Consider the following 21,038-nt stretch of genomic DNA (forward strand, 5'->3'; position numbering starts at 1 on the left):
CCAGTTGGTATAGAAATAGAGAATTCTGGGCTAAATGGATCAATGGTCTGACTCATACAAAGCAGCTTCCTAGCCAATTAAGCAGGAACACTTCAATTCATTTCCCAGCTTTAATTTTACGTACTCTGGTTTAACTTAAAAGTCTTATGAGCTGTAATACATCAGTATCTCAGTTCCAAGTGCATGTACTCTGGAGCAAATTGCACTAATTCTGATGCCTAACAGTGTTATCTTAACTCACTCGTTTGATCTAGGTGAATCAGAATAAACCTATTGACAATAGTATGAACAATTAGTTAGAAATAACTTCATTTTTTTTGGTTAATTGGACTACTTTAAGCATAGTTAGGGCCCCCTGGTGGCACAGCAGGTTAAACCTCTTGAGCTGCTGCACTTGCTGACCGAAAGATTGGTGGTTCGAATCCGGAGAGCAGGATGATCTCCTGCTGTTAGGCCCAGCTTCTGCCAACCTAGAAGTTTGAAAGCATGTAAATGTGAGTAGATCAATAGGTACTGCTTCTGTGGGAAGGTAACAGTGCTCCATGCAGTCATGTCGGCCACGTGATCTAGGAGATGTCTATGAACAATGCCGGCTCTTCAGCTTAGAAATGGAGATGAGCACCACCCCCCAGATCGGACATGACTAGACCTAATGTCAAGGGGAAACCTTTACCTTTTAGGGCCTCCTGGTAGTACAGTGAGTTAAACTGCTGAGCTGCTGAACTGGCTGACCAAAAGGTTGGTGGTTCAAATACAGGGAGCAGAGTGAGCTCCTGCTGTTAGGCCCAGTTTCTGCCAACCTAGCAGTTTGAAAACATGCAAATGTGAATAGATCAATAGGTACCACCTTGGTGGGAAGGTAATGTCGCTCCATGAAGTCATGCTGGCCACATGACCTTGGAGGTGTCTACAGACAATGCTGGCTCTTCGGCTTAGAAATGGAGATGAGCACCACCACTCTAGAGTTGGACGGACTAGACTTAATTTCAGGGAAAACCTTTACCTTTAAGCATGGCTAAATCTAATTTAAGCAGGCATACAGCATAATAATCTTGTGCCACACACACATAAATCCCCTTGAGTTCAGTGTGCAAAGGGATCTTTCAAGTACCCTTTCAAGTACCCAGGAGCCAATGACCTCAGTAAGGCTTACTCCTGCACAATTGTTTGAGGGAATGCACCCTAAATACCTTGATGGTTTGGGCTTTTGAACTGCAGGGTATAGGCCAGTGGTTCTCAACCTGCGGTCCCCAGATGTTTTTGGCCTACAACTCCCAGAAATCCCAGCCAGTTTACCAGCTGTTAGGATTTCTGGGAGTCGAAGGCCAAAAACATCTGGGGTCCCCAGGTTAAGAACCACTGGTATAGGCAATGCTCAAAACCCCAAACTTTGATTTTTTAAATAATATTCATTTGTGTTTCTCACTTGACAGACACCAGAAGAAATAGAAAGACTGACAGTTGATGAAGAACTCAATGATATTGAAAGGGCCGTTTATCTGCTCAGGTATTCCTTTAGAAACTGTTGTAGAGTTGTTGTTTTTTTTGTTTTTTTTTAGGAGGGGGTGGTGATGGTAGTACACTTTAGCATTTAAATGTTTCCATTTCCACACTCCCATGTATTTTCATTTTTGTGTTGGAATACCAACCCAGAAGGAAGACTGTAATAGTATGTGATCGTAACAGTTCTTCAAACTTTCACGTAGAGCATAAAAATGTACTCTTGTACAGGAACATCTGCTTGACTACATTGGCTGCTACAATGCAAATGAATGGTGGTATCAAAGTAACTAATAATTAAAGTGATTTCATGTTTATAATAGAATTTGCACTGTGATCATGCTGTATTTGAGTTAACCATCTTCCTTAGAAAATATAAAATGACGAACTGTTAAGAAGATTTTTTTTATTAAGGTCCAAGAGATTCAAAGCTGCAGATAACATTGACACTCAATAATGCCCAGCCTTTTAAAACCCCAGACCATTCTTCTCATTTGCTTTTTACTGTAAAGTGAAATGCTTTTTACTTAGCAGATGTTTAACTGTATAGAACATTAATTATCCAAATCACAGATTTTTTTTATTTTCATGTAGCTGTTGTCTTTGAAAGAGTTACACTGCTGAAGGATTTTGATTTAAATCTTCACTTTTATACAATGCCCATTAATTGAAGTGCCAGCTGTAAGCTTTCTTTGAATAGCGTTCAGTTTGAAAGGCTGTTTATAGAATACTCAAGATCTACATTTATCTTTTTCTTTAAAAATGTAGTTTGTACTACATTTGCACTACATTTGGGTTGGCTCTGTTAGCAGATAGTTATTTTTTGATAGGCTATTGAACTTGCTATAAATAAAATACCAAGCATTTAGTCAAAGCAATACACTGCCAACCCTCTATTTGCAGGGTAGGAGCCATACTCAGTGTGTACATTTCTTGTGGTTTGATAGGGGTGTATATCTTCATTGGGGAGGTGCTTGCAGAATAGTTGTAGTTACTTTAACATCCCAGGTATCCCATTATCTATGGGATGTTTTGACTGTGTGTGTACTGGCAAAGGGGTTAGTTCAGACCCAAATCCAATTGTTCTTGATTTGTTGAGAATGCACATCAACCATGTTAACAACAGACTAATTCCTGAGCAATTGATATTCAGCAAAATGATTTCTTGTCATGTCTATAATGAGGATGATTAGAGCCTGATTACTTATTCCTGTGCTAAGACTGGAGCACATGGGCCAGGCCTATATAAGGTCTGCCTCAAGCCTCATGAACGAAAGGCATCTCACTAGAGTTCTGGGCTCCTGTGAGATCTCAGATCTCATGGTAACTTGGAAACCTTGTTAGATTTGAAATGGACTTTATATAGGTCTGCTTCCTATGACCTTGAGCTTACTGGAGGAATGGAGAGGGTTAATAAAACATTAACGTTAGCTATTACAAAAATAATGTGTAAAAATCAATTGTCACTTTCTTATTGAGTTGTTGGCAGTAAGTATTATGCCCTAAATCAGAGAGTGGAGATTACAGCCTTGATGAATTGCAGCTTTCCTAATTTGGATGGGTTGGTTAGGGCTGTTGAGAGTGACATTCATAGCAACTGGAAGGTCACATTACACTAATCCAGTGGTTCTCAACCTGTGGGTCCCCAGATGTTTTGACCATCAACTCCTAGAAATCCTAACAACTGGTAAACTGGCTGGGATTTCTGGGAGTTGTAGGCCAAAACATAGGTTGAGAACCACTGCTCTAATCCCTTATCTATCCCACTGTTAATCCCAGCTAGAGTAGATACAGTAAATCAATAGGAACCTGACACATTAACATTTTTAAAACTGTTGATTCAGTTGGTCTAATCTAGTTACCAATTGGATTTAGGTCCTATGTAAATGAAGGGATAGGTGTCACATCCTTGAAGACCTTGTGGTTGTTATCATCATCCCACATTTTCCTTGGTTTGGGACTCAAAGTGCCTTGATCATATAAAACAAACATAGTCACCAATTGATATATTAGTATTGTTCTGATCTAAATATTAATTTTATGTGTGCTACCAGTCCTTATCCTGTCATTAATTCATCTGTGTGTTTCAATAGACTCATTTCATTTGTTTTTTGTTGAAACTTATATTTTCTATTACTTTGCCAATACCCAGTGGAACATCTGTTATCACATATCCGGTTGAATATCACCAACATACTGTTGGCTTGGTTGACCCTTTTGCTTTAGGATTCTGTACATGTTGCACCTGGATCCTCTATTATTTTTGCATTCTTTTTGTTTTGTAGTTTTGAACTGTGTCACACTGTGGCCCCAAACACAAGTTCTACTTGCGGTATATTTCAAGCAGACTCAGCGGTGACATGATAGCATTCTTTAAATATCTCAAAGGCAGTCACAGAGAAAAGAGGGCAGGCCTGTACTTTGCTGCCCCAAAGCGTAGACCCAGTCTAATAGTCTCAAGTTACAGGAGAGTAGATTTCAATTGAATATTAGAAAGAACTTTTTGACAGAGAGCTGGTAAAATCCCCCTATTTTGAATGTTCTCAACTAGAGGCTGGACAGTTCCCTGCTGGGGATGCTAGATGCCACGTGAGGCTCTTTGGAACTTTGATATTTCTATGAATAAAATTCTCTTTAAGGTGGCAGGCCACTGTGCATGTGGACTGTTTAGACTGAATTCAGACTTACTCATTTATCAGTGTATGGTAGGTATGGCACATAGAAACTGTTTGTTACTTTTTCTACATGCATATACATTTTTCACACCTACGATTTGCTGCCTTACTTCAAACCCATTCATGCAGAGCTTCTGCTGGAATGTGCAGGGTGCCCTGGTCTAAGGTGAACAGATTGTCACTGTCCACCACTTTCAGCCTGTGATCTGATTGGAGTGGACTCATCCAGTGGTAGAATGAGGAATTAAACAGTGGAATTGTACTTATTTGTCTGGCAAAACACATATGATCTGTCTCACCTAATGATCTATCTTTGATTTCAAAACTTCACATTCTTTAGCATGAAATGTCTAAAAATTAATCTTCTTTCTAAATTGCAGGGAAACATATGTGAATTTCTAAATTGCAGGGAAACATATGTGAATGTAATTTTTTATTTGGTAGCTCCCATGGGTTGCTTGATTGAATGGTACATCTTTTGTATTCCTTCCGTTACTTGGTTAAATGTTTTATAAAGCTAGATAGGAATGCCATTAGTTTACTGAAAGATCTGTTTGCTAGTATCCCATTTTTGACCAAGGCTAGATGATATCATTTTGAAAGCATTTTAATGCTGATGAGTATTGTGTAGCTTTTTGATCATTTTCATATAGTCTTTCCCAATTTTATTGCAGTTTATCTGTGGCTTATTTCCACAATAAAATGTTTTACACAGTAGCTTTCAATAATCTTTTATTAATGCTTAGATATATTATAGTTAAATAACTGTAAATTAACCAGTGATTAAAGTGAAACTAAGAGAGCCAGCACTGTCGTAGTTTGAGTGTTGGACTAGGATCCTGGAAAAACTGCATTCAAATCTCTGCTCAGCCATGGAAACCCAGTGGATGACTTTAGGTAAACCACATCCTCTAACAGAAAGGTAGTGGCAAGCATTCTCTGAATAAACCTTGCCAAGAAAAGCCTGGGATAGAGTTGTCATAAACCAGAGTTGAAGGTACACAACAGCAGAGTAAAAGTAGTATAACCACCTTCCACACTGCTATGTTTAATATTGTTATGTTATAAGAACCACATGTGTGACCAAAAGTGACAATTTAGCATTGCCTTTAAGGGTCTAGGTTGGCAAGGAAACTGCAAATCTTTCACCCATTAGTAGTGCATTCAAAGCTTTTTAGAGGGAAAGGGAGAGCAGCTTCTTACCATATGGAAGCAGATAATAAAATGTACCGTGTACACTACTAAAGCAGTTGCAAGATGTCAATCTGAACTTTTTTCTCAAAACTTGGCAATTTCCCCATCTGTTTCACTGTCTCTCCTCCCTGTACCTTTAAGATCATGTTCTATCTTACTGTACTGCATTGTTTTACATCCCATGTGGCAATTAAATAAATAAATATGCTGGCCAGGAGTCAGCATAGATAATTTCCGCTCCTGAAATGACTTCTAAGGGATGGGTAACAGCAATAAAGAACCACAGATGAATTCACCAGAAGAAAACTGTCCTCCTGCTCTGGATGATATAATATGGCAGAGTTTTGGAAAGGATATAACATCCCTCACCTATCGTTCTTCCCTCCCTTAAGTACTGTTAGTCAGTAGGCTACAGAAGTGCTGTAGTATACTAACTTTAGCTTGCAGTTTGCGCCTTAAGAGTAGTTGGAGCTTCAGTCTGTATTCCCCTGTGCGTTCTAACCCTTAATGAAAGCTAAGATTATAAGAAAATGAACTTATAATAAAAGAATGTTCTACAAACAATTTGTTAAGACATTCTTATAGGGAAAAGTACATAGTCTATGAGATTTTCCTATTCTGTAATTTGACTTTCATATATTTCACCTTGTTATTAACAGCCTGTTCCATATGTATTTTGAAGAGCCAATTTAGCTGCTCAGACCGCCTAATTGGAATACATGCCCTAATAAAACTTTCCCTTTGGGACTTACCTGCTGATTTGGGAGAGCCTCAGTGGATTTATTTTCTTACTAAAGACAACTACCTTTTCTTCTGTTCTTTAGTCTTAAATTCAACAAAAAAGGCTTTATTCTTTTAAAGATTAACATAACCTTCGTTTGGAAAGAAGCCTCTTAGGATGGTTTGTCTTATTAAAGGTGGTGAACAAGAAACTGTTTACTGTTCATTTATTCTGTGAGAAGTCATTAGAAATGTCACTCAAAATAATGAAGGGGTAATCTAAAGTGGATATTTATTCATTCATTTATGACCCAGGATCATGTCATGAATATTGTGCTTCAAATAATCCATGTATATAAGCAAGCATACCATATTTCCCCCTGCTTTGCTCTTGTAACAGAAATGGACAATTCTCCTTATGCATTGTGGCTTTTTAGTCCAAAAAAAGAAAGTAATTAATAGTGAAGGAGTTTACAAAGCACAAAGTATGACAGAGTGACAAAGCAAAATTATTTGCTCTTTCTGACAAAGGTGTCATCTCATGAAAAGCAATATTTTTCTAACTGTGCATAAATGTAGATTAAACTCACCCAGTTTTTCACAGTTTCAAGGGCTGGAGATACACTGATTCAGTTTTGTTGTGTAGAGAGGTATAGATCAGTTGAAATCCACAACTATAATGAGTCTATCTATGTATGGGCCTTTGTCTCATCCAGTGATTCCCAAAATCTAGTCCTGCAGGTATTTTGGTCTTCAGCTTATCTCAGCTGACTTGACCAACGATCAGGCATTCTAGGAACTGAAGTCCAAATCCTTGGAAGACCAGATTTTAGGGAATACATTAAATCAGTAGTTTTCCATCTGTGCTCCAAGGAGCCCTAAGGGCTCTGTGGCCATTCCAGGAAAATGAAATAAATAAAAATTGAATAAAATTAAAGAATAAGAAAGAACAAGTAGAATCAAAATAAGAAAACTAGAAATTACATTCTGAATGGAAATTTCCCAAGTTGAATTTGCCATTGTGCAAAAAAAATGCAACCACAGGTCTCTCATTAAATGTTTATACATTGTTATGTCTTAATTTAGGCCTATTATTGCACTACAGTGCACTCTAGTTGTGTTATAATACAAATGATCTGATCGATTGAATTTTGGAAGAATGTCTGTGCATGGTGAAGTTTTGACAATATCATGTGTATTGGGGTTAGTTGAGAATAAATTGAGACACTATGGTAAATATCAAAGTTTTAAAAATACAATTTCATTGCATGGAAATTGCTTAATTGTTTAGATATCGCTTTACTTTACTTTCCCTTACTATTGATCCCCTCTTCCTCCCCCCGTAAGACTGCCCTCTAAGCACCATTAACTTGTAAGACATAGAGCAAGCCTAAGGGGCTCTGCCGTAGAAATTGATTAAAAATTTCTTCGAGTCAAAAAAGTTGGGAACCACTGTATTAAATAGACGTATTGTTTCTTATGTTGTTTCCAAAATAGCTGGAGTCTTCACATGTGTAAAGACTCAGGAGAAGGATTAAAAATGGAAAACCTTGAAAAGTGTTCCCCATTTATTGCCTGGTTGCTTCAGAGTCATATATGTAATGGATTGTGATCGTATGGACATTTTATTTTAAAGAGGAGTGCCCTGACATGATGGTTCTTCATGCTGAACTAAATTCAATGACTGTAAAAGTACTTACAGATAAGTCTTCATGTTATTTGGGAGGGTATTTATGGCAAAGATGGCACTTATTTGTTGGACAGCACCACCTTAGTGCCCATGGAAAGTAACAAACCCTATTTTCAAACATCATTTTTAACAGCAAATAAGATGTGTTACCTTTGTTAGATGTTTCTAGGCACAATTCTGAGTGTTCATTATAGTCTTTATAGAGTCCTAGGTCCAGACTATCTAATAGAGCATATCTCCAAGTATAAGCCTGCCCATACCTTGAGATTCACAGGAGAGGCCCTTCTCTCTGTCCCACCATTTTCACAGGTAACTGGTGGGGATTTGAAAGATAGCCTCCCCAGTTGTTTCCTCTACACTTGGGAACTCCTCCCTAGAGAGTGTAGAATCACATCCTCTTTGATGTCCTTTCATTAGTAGACTGAAGCTTCTTTACTCAGAAAGGCTTTTAGAATCAGAAAAGAGTTTTAAATGTTGTAGTGTTTTCAAGTTTATTGTTTTAAATATTTAGAGTGTATTTTTAACATGATTCTTAGTTTAATTGATTTTCAATGTGGCATTTTGTATGTTCTTAATTGCAATCTTGAGTCCTAGTCTCAGAAAAAGGGTGTGTTTTTAAAAAAAAGAAATAAAAAGAAATAACAAACTTCCAATATCTGTTGTTCCCCATTTCTGAGATTCCCCTAGATGTGGATATAGTGTATCTTGATTTTAGAAAGCGCTTTGCAAAGTCTCCCATGATATTCTGGCAAGCAAGGTAGTAAAATGTGGGCTAGAAAATTTTGTTTGTAGATAGATTTCTGATCAGCTGAACCCAAAGGCTGACCAATAAGGGCTCCGCTTTATTCTGGAATGGGGTGACTAGTGAGGTGTTGCAGGGTTCTGTCCTGGTCCTAGTCTATTCAATATCTTTGTGAATGACTTGAATAATGGGATAGAGATCATGCTTATCAAATTTGCAGAGGACACCAAATAAGGAGGGGTAGCAAATAACCTGAGAACAGGATCAGAATACAAAATGACAGATTAGAGAGCTGGGCCAGAAGTAGCAAAATGAATTTCAAATGAAAAAAATGTAATGTACTATGTTTGGACAAAAAATTAAAATTAAAAATGCAGACATATAGGATGCAATAAATGGTTCAGGCCCCACCTATCTTCATGATTGCATCTCCCTCTGTGAACTAGCGCGAACTTTAAGATCTTCCGGGGAGGCCCTCCTTTCACTCCCACCACTGTCACAAAGCACGGTGGTGGCCTTCTTGGTGGTGGCCCCCCACCTCTGGAACGCCCTTCCTAGAGAAATAAGACAGGCCCCATCCCTCCCCTCCTTTCGTAAGAGCCTGAAGACCCAGTGGTTTAAACAAGCCTTTGAGAACGACTAGTTCTAACTCAGCCCCAGATACTGTTGAATACGGCCATATCTATTTCTACCAATTACCCAGGTTACTTTCTCCTATTAGGCCCTGGAAATGAACAGCCATAGACTCTATCTAATTTCCCGGGCCCTCTACAAATTGCACTAGCCTTGGTCTGGCCTTTTAAATTGCCTTGAACAGGCAGGATTATTTTAAATATATATGTGCTATTGTGATTTTTTTATGCTTATATTGTCTTGTTAATTTTATGTTTATGTTGTTTACTTTGTATGTATTGATTATGTTACTTGGAAACTGCTCTGAGTTCCCTCGGGGAGAAAGAGTGGTATATAAATAAACTTTTGTTGTTGTTATTGAATGAATTTTAGGAGTCTAAGGGCCCTTCCAAACAGGCCCAAAATTCAGTACTTGTCTCGCTTTTACTTGAGGCATCCAAATGATGCCTTAGGTTAAAGTGAATTGATCCAGAGAAAGCTGGGTTTTCCCACTTTGCTCAGGATTAATTAAACACCTGGAACGATCTGGACCTTAAGCGAAGGTCCGGATCTTTCCAGATGCTGGACTGTGTGGATTGACTCCCGGGACTACTTCTGCAGTCCTGGGGGTCAATCCCCACAGTCATTCTGGTTCTATGGTCTCCTGGACCCTGAAGGAGCATGGGGCACCCATTCTCTCCCCTCCAGACAGTGCAGTGCAGTGCAGACCCCTCTGCAGAGTACTCCTGATGCAAGAAAATTGTGCATCAGGAGATTGTGGGGAAAGGGAGGACCTGGGATGGCATCTAGTCGCTCCTGAAGGAAAAGCCTGGGATTTAGGTTGGGGGTGGGGACAGAAACCTGGGGGAAAGCGGTTATTTTAACCCGCTTCCCCCTGGGTTTCTGCCATGTCTGGAAGGGCTCTTAGTGGCCCATGAGCTGAATTTAAGTCAACAATGTGATGTGGCAGCTAAAATAGCCAATGCAATTCTCAGTACCATAGTTCAGAAAAGATATTAACAAGCTGGAACATGTCCAGAGAAGTGTGACCAAAATGTTTAGAGGTTTGGAAATCATGCTCTTTGAGGAATGGCTTAAGGAGCTTGATAGGTTTAGCCTGGAGCTGTTCGACAGTGGAATAAGCTGTCTTGGATAGTGGTTGAATCTCCTCAGTAGGTTTTTAAACCAGTTGGGTGGCCATTTATTGGGAATGCTTTGCTTACGTTTTCCTTCATGCTAGGAGGCTGGACTGGGTATCTCCTGTGTTCTCTTCTAGCTCTGTGATCCTGTGAAGCCAAGAGTGTGATGGCCCTGGAACAGATTAAGATTTAAATACCCACGAGACAATAAAAAGGGCAATATAAGAAAAGATGTATTATATATTTTGCTAGCAAAATTATAATTGTCACTTCAGCTGAAGAAAAATTAATTATCACTTCAGAATAAATACTTCTGAATTAAGCAAAGAGGAAGAGAAATGAGTGAAGGGCTTATGTGTATGCAGTGTGTATGCACTGAAAGTATTAGTAATGTTGTCATGCCAGCATAGATGAAGCAGTTGGCTTTTTAAAGAAGCTCAAAGAAGAGGTTTCTAGTACTTATGCAGCTGAGCTTTTGGATCACGAAGCTTTACACTTATGTCAAGCAATGGATGAGTCACCAGCTCAGTTGCTTGTCCTGAAATTCTACTGATAATTGTAAACAGTAGAATTCTTACAATTGTTTTGCTTAAGTATCTGTTTCAAGATTAGTGGATGTACTGTGTTTCTACTTAGTGTGAGTACTGTTTAAAATGTATGTACACAAAAATGGATGTGTATGCATGCATGGACAAAAAAATAAAAGTATGTATGCATACTTACATCCTACCGTAGAAGTGTCAAACTCATTTTCACTAAGGGCCACATCATTCTTATGGTTGCCATCAAAAGGATGATTGTAATTGGAAGGCTGTATAAATGTAACTATGTTGCCCTGCCGTTGAAAGCCTCGCAAGCCACATCAAATGATGTGGCTGGATGAATTCGGCCCATGGGCCTTGCATTTAACATGTGTGCCCTATTGGATCCTGTTTAGGAGTCTAGCCTGCCAGTCAGCTGTCTCCATTTCCAGGATATTCCATTCTATTTCTCTTGTCTCTTACCATCCAAAATTCAGTATTCTATAGCCGCTGAGAACACTTTGATTCCTGTTGTCTACTTTTGCCCCTACTCAGGTTTTTTTTTAAAAGTTCTGAAGACCTTAGAATATCCTCAGGCTTGATGATAATGGTCTGTTGTATCGGGATGGTGCTCTTCTGGTTACATTATACAAGTTAAGTATTCTTTATCTGAGGTGCTTGGAAGCAGCAATGCCTTAATTTTGTTTTAATAGTTGGAATATTTGCATAAACATAATAGAAAAAGAGGCAGTACAGGAAATGTCTAGCAGTACTGTAAATGAATTCAGGTCTTCGAGGCAGATGAATTACATTCAAAGATGTTAGAATAACTGGTAGACATAATATCAGAATCACTGGCAATAACATTTGAGAATTCCTAGAGAACAGGAGAAGTCGAACAGACTGGAGGAGGGAAAATGTTGTCCATCATTAAAAAAAAAAAAGGGGGGGGGGAGAGGACCCAAACAATTACCACCTGGGTCAGCCTGACATATCAGGAAAGATTCTAGAGCAGAACATTAAACAGACAGTTTATAAGCACTTCAAAATAAATGCTGTCATAACAAAAAGTCAACGTGGGTTTCTCAAAAACGAGTCATGCGGGACTAATCTTATCTTGTTTTTTTAAAAATAGAGTTACAGGCATGGTAGATAAGAGAATGCTGTAGATGCCGCAAACCTTGATTTCAGTAAGGCTTCAACAAGTTCCCCCATGATTTATTTATTTATTTGTCATGTCAGAAGCAAATTGATACTACGGTTATAATGTACAAAAAACCACAAACAAAATTTAAAAACTTGGCATTATATACATTTATTTTGACCAGAATCTGACCACTTGGAGCAGGCCCGTGGCCAGGATCTCGATTCGGGGAGGGGGAGGGATGAGTCTGAGTGAAAGACTCAGCAAACCTTTTGTTTCGTTACCCCAGTACCCCCATACATATGGGATATATTGAGTATGGTGATCAGATCATGATATGAATAAACATAACAGTTTAAATAATGCATCAGTAAGACCTTTTCGCGAACCACCATGAGAATTTCGGGGGGGGGGGGGGGAGGGGGCATTTAAGTAAAGTGATCAGATCTAATTTGCCAAATAGTCACTGTTGAATGTTTTTATGTTGAATGTTTTTATATTGTGTAAATGCTATTTTAAATTGTAAGTCGCTCGGAGCACCTTGGTAGAGAGCGACTAATTAAGAAATAAAGTGAAGTGAAGTATTTCACATTGAGCATGTGTATTCAGCAGTAGAATCACAAAAGCGCAAGAGCAGATGTCTTCACTGTATCTGGTTGTGATCCCCAGGCTGTGCCAGTCAGCTTTTGTATGCTGTTATTTCTAGGACCCACTTTTTGCTTGATAATCAAGCAGTGCTTCTTGTTAGTCAGAGAACCGTCCAGAGTAAATCCCAGGTATTTTGGTGTGTTTCAGTTCTCAACAAGAAAGCTCATGTTTTGTAGCAGATTTCCAATGACGCAAGTGAGGTGGTAATCCTTTGTGATATTATAATTTTTTCTCAGGAGAAGGTGTTGATTTACATTATCATAAGCTGCTGACAGTATATCCCCATGATATACTTGCAAACAAGGTAGTGAAATGTGGGCAAAAAAATGTTGTTTGGGTTGTAATAGGTTGGCAAGTTGAATCTAAAGGGTGCTAGCCAACGGCCCTTCTTTTTTATTACTCCTTTTATGCTATAGCATAAAGTTTATTGGTGGAAAATAATGCAGCACATGATATATAAGAATACCAGCTCATAGAGGCAAAGGTGAAACTCAACCCCCCAATCTACCCTCAGCTGTCAACCAGATCACAATGGGTCCCCAAAGTTATATAATGCAGAAGCAAACACAGAAATGTATAAATGTGATACTCTCCCATCTCTGCTCCTACAGTTATGAGGACGGTCTAAGTTAGAGCAATCCACTTCCCTGTCACTTCAGATCTTTTTTAAAATATTGCAAATTATTTTTATTATATAAAACAGAAAAGAAAAAAATCAGTACATTTGCAACATATTTATAATACAGTAGACATATAATTTCCTTTAATATCTACTATAAATTGCACTCTTGTCTATATTTCTATCATTCACCTTGGTTCCACCCTCCCCCTGAGCCACTTCTTTTTATCTCCTCTGTCCAAAATTTCATTTCCTCTTGTGGATGTATTACTCCTTAGCAGGGGGTTGGTCTTGAATGTTCCTTATGGTCATTTTCAACTCTGATTCCAAACATAATTTCTCACTCAGTACTGCTTCTGAATAAGTGAATTTATGTCCACTAAAGCGCATGTAAAATTTGAGTTAGATGATTCAATGAATTTGATGGGTTTACTCTGGGAAGAAAATATTCTGAGGTGATTTTACCAATTCCTTACTCTGAAATGTAGCCAACAGCATCTAGTTTTTGTAGGCAAGGAGCCCTCGGTGGTGCAGTGGGTTAAACCCCTGTGCTGGCAGGACTGTCGGTATAGGTCGCAGGACAGGTCGCAGGTTCGAATCTGAGGAGAGCGCGGATGAGCTCTAGCAGCTCCAGCTCCTCACGTGGTGTCATGAGAGAAGCCTCCCACAAGGATGGTAACACATCAAAACATCTGGGCGTCCCCTGGGCAACATCCTTGCAAACAGCCAATTCTCTCACACCAGAAGTGACTTGCAGTTTCTGAAATCACTCCTGAAACGACAAAAAAAAATGTAGGCACTTTCCCAAGTACTAACAAGGTTTGATCCAGCTTGTCTTCCAAGATCAGATGGTATTTTTGCCACATTCCTTTATAGCAGGGGTCCTCAAACTTTTTAAACAGAGGGCCAGGTCATAGTCCCTCAAACTGTTGGAGGGCTGAATTATAATTTGAAAAAAACATGAATGAATTCCTATGCACACTGCACATATTTTATTTGTATTGAAAGAAACATTTAAAAACAATACAATAATTAAAATGAAGAACAATTTTAACAAATATAAACTTATTAGTATTTCAATGGGAAGCGTGGGGCTGCCTTTGGCTGATGAGATAGGATTGTTGTTGTTGTTGTTGTGTGTTTTCAAGTCATTTCAGACTTAGGATACAGCCCCCCAAGGTCATTTACATCTATATTTACATATGGTTGCCAGTGTCATCAATAGGTTTGGTTTCATCTAGTGCGGAGAAGAGTAGTTGGGAACCAACATGGTCTCCAGATCTGGGAAATTAGCCCCTGCTGCTGCTCCACAAAGTCAAACCAGAAGTCTGCCAATCCCGCTGCCCTAGAACAGCTTTGTGATAAGTTAGCTGGGTGCTATCAGTGCCATGTGAGCAGGAGTAAAGGCCTGAATGAAACCCTTTTCCTCACTCAGTGTCATTCCAGAGCCTCCCTTCACAGGATTTTGTTTGAAAACAAACAGTGGTGCCTCATTTGGCACTAGATGCTGTAGGAGTAAAGGAGACTGTGACTGAGGGGTCTGTGTTTGCTGAGATCTCCCTCACTGCATGCTCTTGTCACCTGGAACAGTTAAAGAGTCTAGGAAAACACTTCCTCTAGGAGAAACAGTAATTTTGTGTACCCTTTCCGATGGTGTCACCCAATGTGGTGCACCTCTCCCTCTTTTCCCCTGTTTAATGATGCCACTGCTGACTGCTAAAACTTTAATAACTTTTTTGACTTTTCTAATTGTGTAATATCCTTTTGGTTTCTGTTATTAAAACTGAAAAGACATAAATTACTGTAGTCAAAGATGCAGCCAAACTTTAAGTAAAACAGAGATGTTGAATTCTTAGTTTTAGAAATGATGGTTAAATGAAGGGTAACTGCTTTAGAGAGAAAACATAATGAGAACAATACTCATTAATATAAAATAATATATAGAGTTAATTAAAATAAATGGTACTGTTCCATTATCTGGGTAGAGGCCACAAGGGGATAGTCCATTTTATGTGGGTGGAGGGTGGATTGAAGAAGGAAAATCATTTCATAGAATCATAGAGTTGGAAGTCAACTCTTGGGTCATCCAGTCCAACCTCCTGCCAAGGAGGAGGGAAATTTCATTCAAAGCACCTCCGACAGATGGCCTCTGTTTAAAAGCCTCCAGAGAAGGAGCTTCCACAACAGTCCGGGACAGAGAGTTCCACTGCAGAACAGCTTGAACAGTTAGCAGAAAATAAGCCTGCTTCCTTCTCCCTAAGACTTCCTCTCATATATTTATATTCTTGTAAATGGGGTGTTCTTGTAAATGGGATGTGTTGTGTTGGAGAATGGAGGGAAATTTCCACAAAATCACATGGAGGTGTTTTTGTTGAACATAGCCCTTCAACATGGGGAAAGCAGATCTTTTATCCAATCCAGTACAGAGAAATCAATAATTATTAAACCTGCTTGCCCATGAGGAGAAGAAGCTGGCTATGAAGGTCAATTTGTCACTGACATCATGCTGAGAAGAAAACAGTTAAGGGAGTGAAATGCAAGGGAGGATGTTTTGATTAAGGCATTGTAGCTGATAGAAGTTTCTATAGTATCAATGCCATTATTTCATTGTATTTTCATTCCACACTTGAGGAGAAGATTGGGTTGGTTCAAATCCTTTATAAATATAGTCCTTTGTATGTCAAAATCGTATGAGCCCAAACTTACAATCCAAAACTGTACGTAATGAATGCATTTGATTATTTAGAATTTCCCATCAGACAATTTTCTCTGTGTTGCGGAGAAAGGCAGGATAAAAATATCCTATATAAATTAATAAATTTCTTACTATTATCTTTGCTTATCATCTTAGCCCCTACCTCCATAGATTCAGTGTCCCCGAGGTAGCAGAAACCCCCCCCCCCACACATTTCTGTTGAGACAGGTTTTTTTAAATAAATCAGTTAAAAACTGGAGAGAGAGAGAGCGTAGGGGTACAACTGCCACTGACAGTTTGGATACCCACCCATTCTTCTGGAAGCAAAGAGCCTTCACACGAGTCCCATCCTGGAAGAAAGGCAAGATCTAAATAGAATTCATTCATTACATATATTTAGGTTCTCTTTGCTACCTCAGGAACACATATTTTGTGGTGTGTGTGTGTGGTGGGGACAAAGATGCCTTTTCCCTAGCATAGGACCCATGGGAAAAAAAATCTTTACTTTCATATGCATGTATGGGAATCCAAGATGTCAATGACAGATGTAATCCTATCATCTCTTTAGTTTTTAACTGACTGTGTTAAAAAGCTTATAGAGATTGACCCTCTCTTATCTGAAATGTTTGGGACCAGAGGAGCTTTTTATTTTGGATTTTAAAAATATTTCTTTTTTATTTATTTTTTAAATTGCAGCATTGTACTTTTTTCTGTTCAGCTGTTAAAATGCTGGGACATATTTTAGTTTTTTAGTATTTGCATACACATAGCACAGGATCGTATATTTTGGCAAACTGTAGGTTTGTGTGAAGCCCAAAGGAGTAGATCGACACAAATCAGATAGGATAGAATACACATAGTATAGGAGGAATGGTGCAGGAAAGGGGGCTACCTGAAACTCCAGCATCTGATGAGCATTTCTCAAGGAGTTCTTACCCTACAACTGTCAGAAATTTGATGGAGGAAAGGGAAAGAGGGGGATAACTTCAGGTTTTTTGGCTTTACTTACACACACCCAACCCTTGTAAAAAGTCAACATCAGGGGATGGAAAAGTCAAATGTATCTGGTTGCTGCAGGCTTGGGGAATATGTTAGAAAACTGCCTGACTGGCCAGTCCAAATTGCACTTCATGTCCCATTTCCATAGTGTGTGCCCTGCTGTAAACCACCATTAGCTGGACTGAAGTAGAGCTTGGTGTATTGCCTCTGAGCTTTTCAGCCTTCCCTGAGTCACCAGTGGCCAGATGCATTTGGACTTTTCTCCTTGCCTGACATCTTTTTACAAGGGTTTTGTGTAAGTTCAAGCCTTGAACTCCATTGAAACAAACTTGGAAAAAAACCTAATAGGTTACCATTGTACACTTACTTTGGCACTGTCTCAAAGCAGCCATATCTCTGAAATACTCAATTATTGTTGGCAGGTCTTCAGTCATAAAACAAAAGAGTAAGAAACTTGTATTGAGCAAGCTGATCTTAGTAAACAGCGTTACCATGATACATAGCTACGGTAGCACGCAGCCAGTTCTTATTTTTATTTAATCATATTTAAACAACAGTGGGCTTATCATGTTGCTTATTTAAGGGTAAATTAAACAAATCATTGAAATGTAAGGACTCCTTTCTTTAAAACTGAAAGAGTAGGAAACCTGTGTAAAATCAGTCATTAAATAATTCAGATACAAGCTTTGTGGAAGGAAAGGGCAGTTTGTAACTAGATATCTTAATGAGAACAACTGCAAATTAAGCTCAATAAAGAGCAGTTGTTTTGGTTTTGGAGACCTGAGATTCATAGTGTAAGTAAAGAAGACAAAATCTTTTGTCCTAAAGCTTTTCTAGCATTCATAGTTGGAAGCTGACTTTTTTTTTCATAACGTTTGTGAAAAGCTCCCAGGTTGGCTTGTTCATTTATCTGTTTATAATACTGACAAATTTGAGGTTTTTAGAAGTGCTATCTTTGAAAAAAAATTAAAACATTTAACACAGTACATACAAAAAAACAAATAAACAGCAGTAGCTAAGTTGCCACTGCCAACAATATAAAAGCCTGAATTCCCAAAGGCACGTGGAATAAAGCAATCTTTTCACCTGTCTTTAAAGTAGACAAGCGAGGTAGACAGATTGGCCTCCCAGGTAAAGGCATTCTACACTGCTGAGGCCACCCCAGTGAAAGGAGATTGTTTTTTTGACCTCCCTCAATGATTGCCTTGAGGCCAAGTTAAACATATGGAAATAGCAATATGACGAGGTCCTTCACTGACAGCACACCAGGCATATTATTTTTATAATGGCACCATCAGTGTACATGACATTCTACAGGGTACAACAAACAAATTGGCAGATTCATGCCCTGGTGCGAACCAAACCCTTTAACTGAAGGAATGACAGTAGAGTGGAGCTCAAATTTGTGTTAATGCAGTTAAACATACTAAAGCTGCAATTAAAAACATGCACATTACAACATAAGCTCCACTGGATGCAGCAGGAGTAAACATCTAAGTAAACATCCTGGATCGTTTTGATGAGCAGTTTCCATAATGTGATATGTGCAAACTGGGAAGTGCATAAATCTAGGAATTTGGAAGTAAGCGTCTCAGGGGTTTTAGGAAGCGATGGTCAAAGCACAAATGTTAGATGGAATTGCATGTTGTATTGCATTGCCTTTTTTAGTATGTAGAATACATGAAAAGTTGTCAAGTACAGATTTTTTTTCAGAGAAATACTAAGTAATGCCAGGGTTTGCAGCCACCCTCTTTGAATTGTTTTTGTTACTCTTGAAACCTGTCTAAATCTTCTTTTACCATTTTAAAACACTTTATTTTAAAAAATGGGAGCACTGGATTGTCCTCTAAAACTGTGCTTCTTAACCTATTTAATATAGGGTGACCAGCAGAGATTTCCCTTCCTTGTGTGGTACTGTCTCCATATTTGTATCCATGGATTACAGATGTTTGCTTCGAAATGTCCTGCAAACTGTCAGCAAGTAGCTTGTGGATTTTAACCCATCCATAGACTTTGAGTATCAATTCTCTAAACGTGTGCCCTCGCCTTCTTTTGAGAGAGAAATCTCTTAAGTTCTGTTTTTAAAACTGAAAATAATCTTCTGGTTTCATTGGATGGCCTTGATCTGGAAAAAAGGCTCCCCAGAGTTTTCCAATTCCATGTGCTATTTCTACACAATTTCCTTCGCTGCCATGAGATCACAATAATTAAGTATAGCAAAATTTGCATCCATATTTATGTGAGGAGCTGTGGCAGTGGTCCATTTCCCAAAGCTTTTGAGTTCTTAAAATTCTACTTCCTCCCATGTCTGTAAAGTGTAGCCATGTTAGTTTGTAGGAGCAAAACCAACAGAGTTTTATTGCATCTTGGAGATTTAAAATGTTAGCATTTCATTCCATGTACTATAACTACACAATGCATGAAATGTTACTCAGAATTTTTCATATGCACATGCATACTTTATGCATTTATTGTGAGGGTCAGTGGAACTAAATGCAGAATGTTTTGGGAGTGCCAGTCATATCATTGGCCATTTACAAATTAGTACAGCTAACATAAACCTCTTGGCATTCCAGAAGATAATGCATACAAACTGCAATAAAAATAAACCACTGTCAAGATTAATGCTGAGGAAAGACTAGATATGCTTTTAAACTACACAGTTATAGCACTAATTCCCATTTTAACTGCCGTGGCAACATCCTGTAAAATCTTGAGATTGTAGTTTGGTGAGGCACTCTTGAGAATTCTACATGCCTTCCCTAAATTGTAAATCCCAAGATTCCATAGGTTAGAATCAGATCAATCGAAGCAGAATATAACACTGTAATTATGTAGTGTGAAAGGACTTTAGAACTTCCTGATGAATTGCAAATCAACAGTACCTCACATTAACCTCATCTTGGAGTTTATTTGTAGGAAACTCGAGGGACTTACTTGAACTTATTGAAGGAATTTCATTCAGTAATGCAAGAACAAATCTACACACACTACAGCTGCCTTGACCAGACATTATCCCCTATGATACTTGCCCTCAGGCTGAAGCCAGATATGTTAAGGGAATAACATGCTTGTGGGCCAATTGCATTTTTCTTCTGCGAGAAGGCTCAAATCCTTGCTTTCTTTTTACCCTGAGGAAGCTCAACTACAGCCCGTGGATCTTTGTGTTCATTAATTAACAGAGCAGGGCTATTTTCCTCTTTCATCTAGTTAATCGGATCGCGGTTTGAAGCTCCTAGGAAGAGTTGTACTATGTTATTAATGATGCAGGACACCCTAGGGTTGCTTCTAGTCTTAGGCTTTTGATGATGCAGAACACTCCAGGGTTGCTTCTACTCTTAGGCGAGCCTATTTAGAATCCCTGTTGAAAGCCACTTAAAAGACTGTACTGCTACTTATATTATTCTTGCTAGCCAAAGCAAACTGGGGATTAGTAGGATTAGGGGGGATTGTGCAAGCAAAACCAGTTATAATTGCACAGGTGCCTCATGTTAGTTGGGAAATTTTTCTCTTTGTGCTTTTATAGTTCCAGTCCTTGGTATATGTGGTTAAAAAACTGGGAAAAGACCCATGTCTGAATCTTCGGATTACCCCTATTATTGTAAACAGGATTGAACCAGATTAACCAGAGCAATTTATATACACACTAGCCATCCTCTGCCACGCGTTGCTGTGGCCCAGTCTGGTGATCTGGAAAATAAAGTAACGAGAAAGTGTTCGTTTCTAATATATGTAATTTCTTTATGCTTGTGGGTAAACAGTATTTCTTCTTGTTTCTTTGTCAGTGTTGATGTAGAGATTGTTTGGTTTGTTTATCTGGAACATGCAACATATAATTGTCCTTCTTAGGGGCCCCTTTCAAATCTATGATACTATATATGTCATATACATATATGTGTGTGTGTGTGTGTATGAATCCTATATATCTATATCTATGGCTGGATGGCTCTTTGTCAGGAGGGTTTTGGTCATGTTTTCTTGCCCTGGTGAAGGGAGTTGGACTGGATGGCCTTAAGGCAGCATCTCTCAACCTGGAGGTTGGGACCCCTGGGGGGGGGGGGGGCGTCGCGAGAGGGTGTCAGAAGGGTTGCCAAAGACCATCAGAAAACACAGTATTTTCTGTTGGTCAAGGGGGTTCTG

The 21,038-nt window shown here is 38.8% G+C and overlaps 1 protein-coding gene across 2 annotated transcripts in view; it reads left to right on the plus strand.

Moving 5' to 3' along the window:
• The window catches only part of PPP4R4 (protein phosphatase 4 regulatory subunit 4), a 96,780-nt gene that overhangs the window by 1,586 nt on the left and 74,156 nt on the right, over positions 1–21,038 (plus strand). For both annotated transcript variants that reach the window (XM_060756238.2, XM_060756247.2), the window contains exon 2: positions 1,434–1,507. In XM_060756238.2, coding sequence (XP_060612221.2) covers positions 1,434–1,507 — 74 coding nt within the window. The remainder of the gene's footprint in view (positions 1–1,433; positions 1,508–21,038) is intronic.

Source organism: Anolis sagrei, chromosome 1 (genome assembly GCF_037176765.1).
Source record: "Anolis sagrei isolate rAnoSag1 chromosome 1, rAnoSag1.mat, whole genome shotgun sequence".
Lineage (NCBI taxonomy): Eukaryota > Metazoa > Chordata > Lepidosauria > Squamata > Dactyloidae > Anolis > Anolis sagrei.